The following is a 1140-nucleotide window of genomic DNA, read 5'->3' as shown; positions in this document are numbered from 1 at the left end:
AGGAAGCGATCGAGGGGGTGACAGGGGAGGCGACCGAGGTGGGAGCGATAGGAGGGACGGTGAAGGAGCGAGAGAGACTGCCGGAGAGGAGAGGGTCTTCGGTGGTGGCGCAGGAGGCGACATAGGAGGCGGCGTAGGAAGCGGTGGAGGAGGCGGCGGGGGATATGGCCCTGTCGGGGGCGTTGGCGGCGGAGGATATGGCCCTGTCGGGGGGGTTGGCGGCGGAGGATATGGCCCTGTCGGGGGGTTCGGTGGCGGAGGATTCGGCGGGGGAGACATCTCTGACGCCGAAATCTCCCGGCGCCAAATGGACACCATCATCCTCCTCCTGCAGCGCCTCAGTGACAGGCAAGCCGCCTTCGAGACCCTCCAAGGCCAGCGAGCAGAGCGGATTGACAACATCAACTACAGGTGAGATTCTAAGGTCATGCGATGCATAATATGTGGAGAGCCCGGCCGTAGTGGAGGGGAGAGAGAGGACTCCCCCCTGGCAGGTTTCCCGAAGCCGAGGCCATGTCTGCCCTCGCGCGTCTGACCCCTTTCCCGCTCGTGGCAGACTGACCCGCATGGAGCTGCTGGCGGAGGAGCGGAAGGGCGTGCTCAACGAGATCAGCAACGCCATCCAGCACCGAATGGAGACAACCGACAACGAGATGGACCGCATCACCGGCCTCATGGACAACGTCAAGGACAGCATCTCCGCCCTCACCCAGCGCCACGTCGACCTCCGCGGCCTCATCACTGACCTCCCAAGGGCAGGTCAGTCGCTCCCGCTAGCCATCTTGGCCACGGTCTAGTCCTTTTCAATATTCCACATGTGAATGACAAATTCAGAAGATGGCACTAACATTTTCCCACACTGAGATAAATTCCCATGATGATCTTTCGGCAAACATTTTCTGGTCGAACACGCGAGCTCTGAAGGCATTTAACCTCAACACCCCCTTCGCACAAGGGCAGTAGATCCGGGAGAGAACAACGAGCAGAAGCTGCAGGCGGTGGCGGCCTCCGTGTTCAGCGTTCACTCGGTCGCCCAGGCCATTCAGCAGGAGCTCGGGGAGGTTGGCCTCAACCTGACGCAGCTCATGAACACCTCTGGGTTGGTTGCACCGTGCGCTTGTCTGAATGTTTGTCTCTATC

The 1140-nt window shown here is 60.8% G+C and overlaps 2 protein-coding genes across 4 annotated transcripts in view; one reads left to right on the top strand and one right to left on the bottom strand.

Annotated features, from left to right (window-relative positions):
* LOC119591999 (mitogen-activated protein kinase kinase kinase 4-like) overlaps positions 1-1140 on the bottom strand; it is a gene marked incomplete in the record, with an annotated part of 37888 nt that overhangs the window by 8225 nt on the left and 28523 nt on the right.
* LOC119592000 (microfibril-associated glycoprotein 4-like) overlaps positions 1-1140 on the top strand; it is a gene marked incomplete at its 5' end in the record, with an annotated part of 5203 nt that continues 4063 nt past the window's right edge. For 2 of the 3 annotated variants that reach the window (XM_037940772.1, XM_037940770.1), the window contains 3 exon segments: positions 1-411; positions 557-759; positions 961-1099. In XM_037940772.1, coding sequence (XP_037796700.1) covers positions 308-411; positions 557-759; positions 961-1099 — 446 coding nt within the window. 3 annotated transcript variants of the gene reach the window in all.

The sequence above is a fragment of the Penaeus monodon genome, chromosome 29 (assembly GCF_015228065.2).
Source record: "Penaeus monodon isolate SGIC_2016 chromosome 29, NSTDA_Pmon_1, whole genome shotgun sequence".
Classification (NCBI taxonomy): Eukaryota; Metazoa; Arthropoda; class Malacostraca; order Decapoda; family Penaeidae; genus Penaeus; species Penaeus monodon.
The sequence above is the reverse complement of the archived record's forward strand: the minus strand, read 5'-3'. Positions and strand labels throughout refer to the sequence as shown.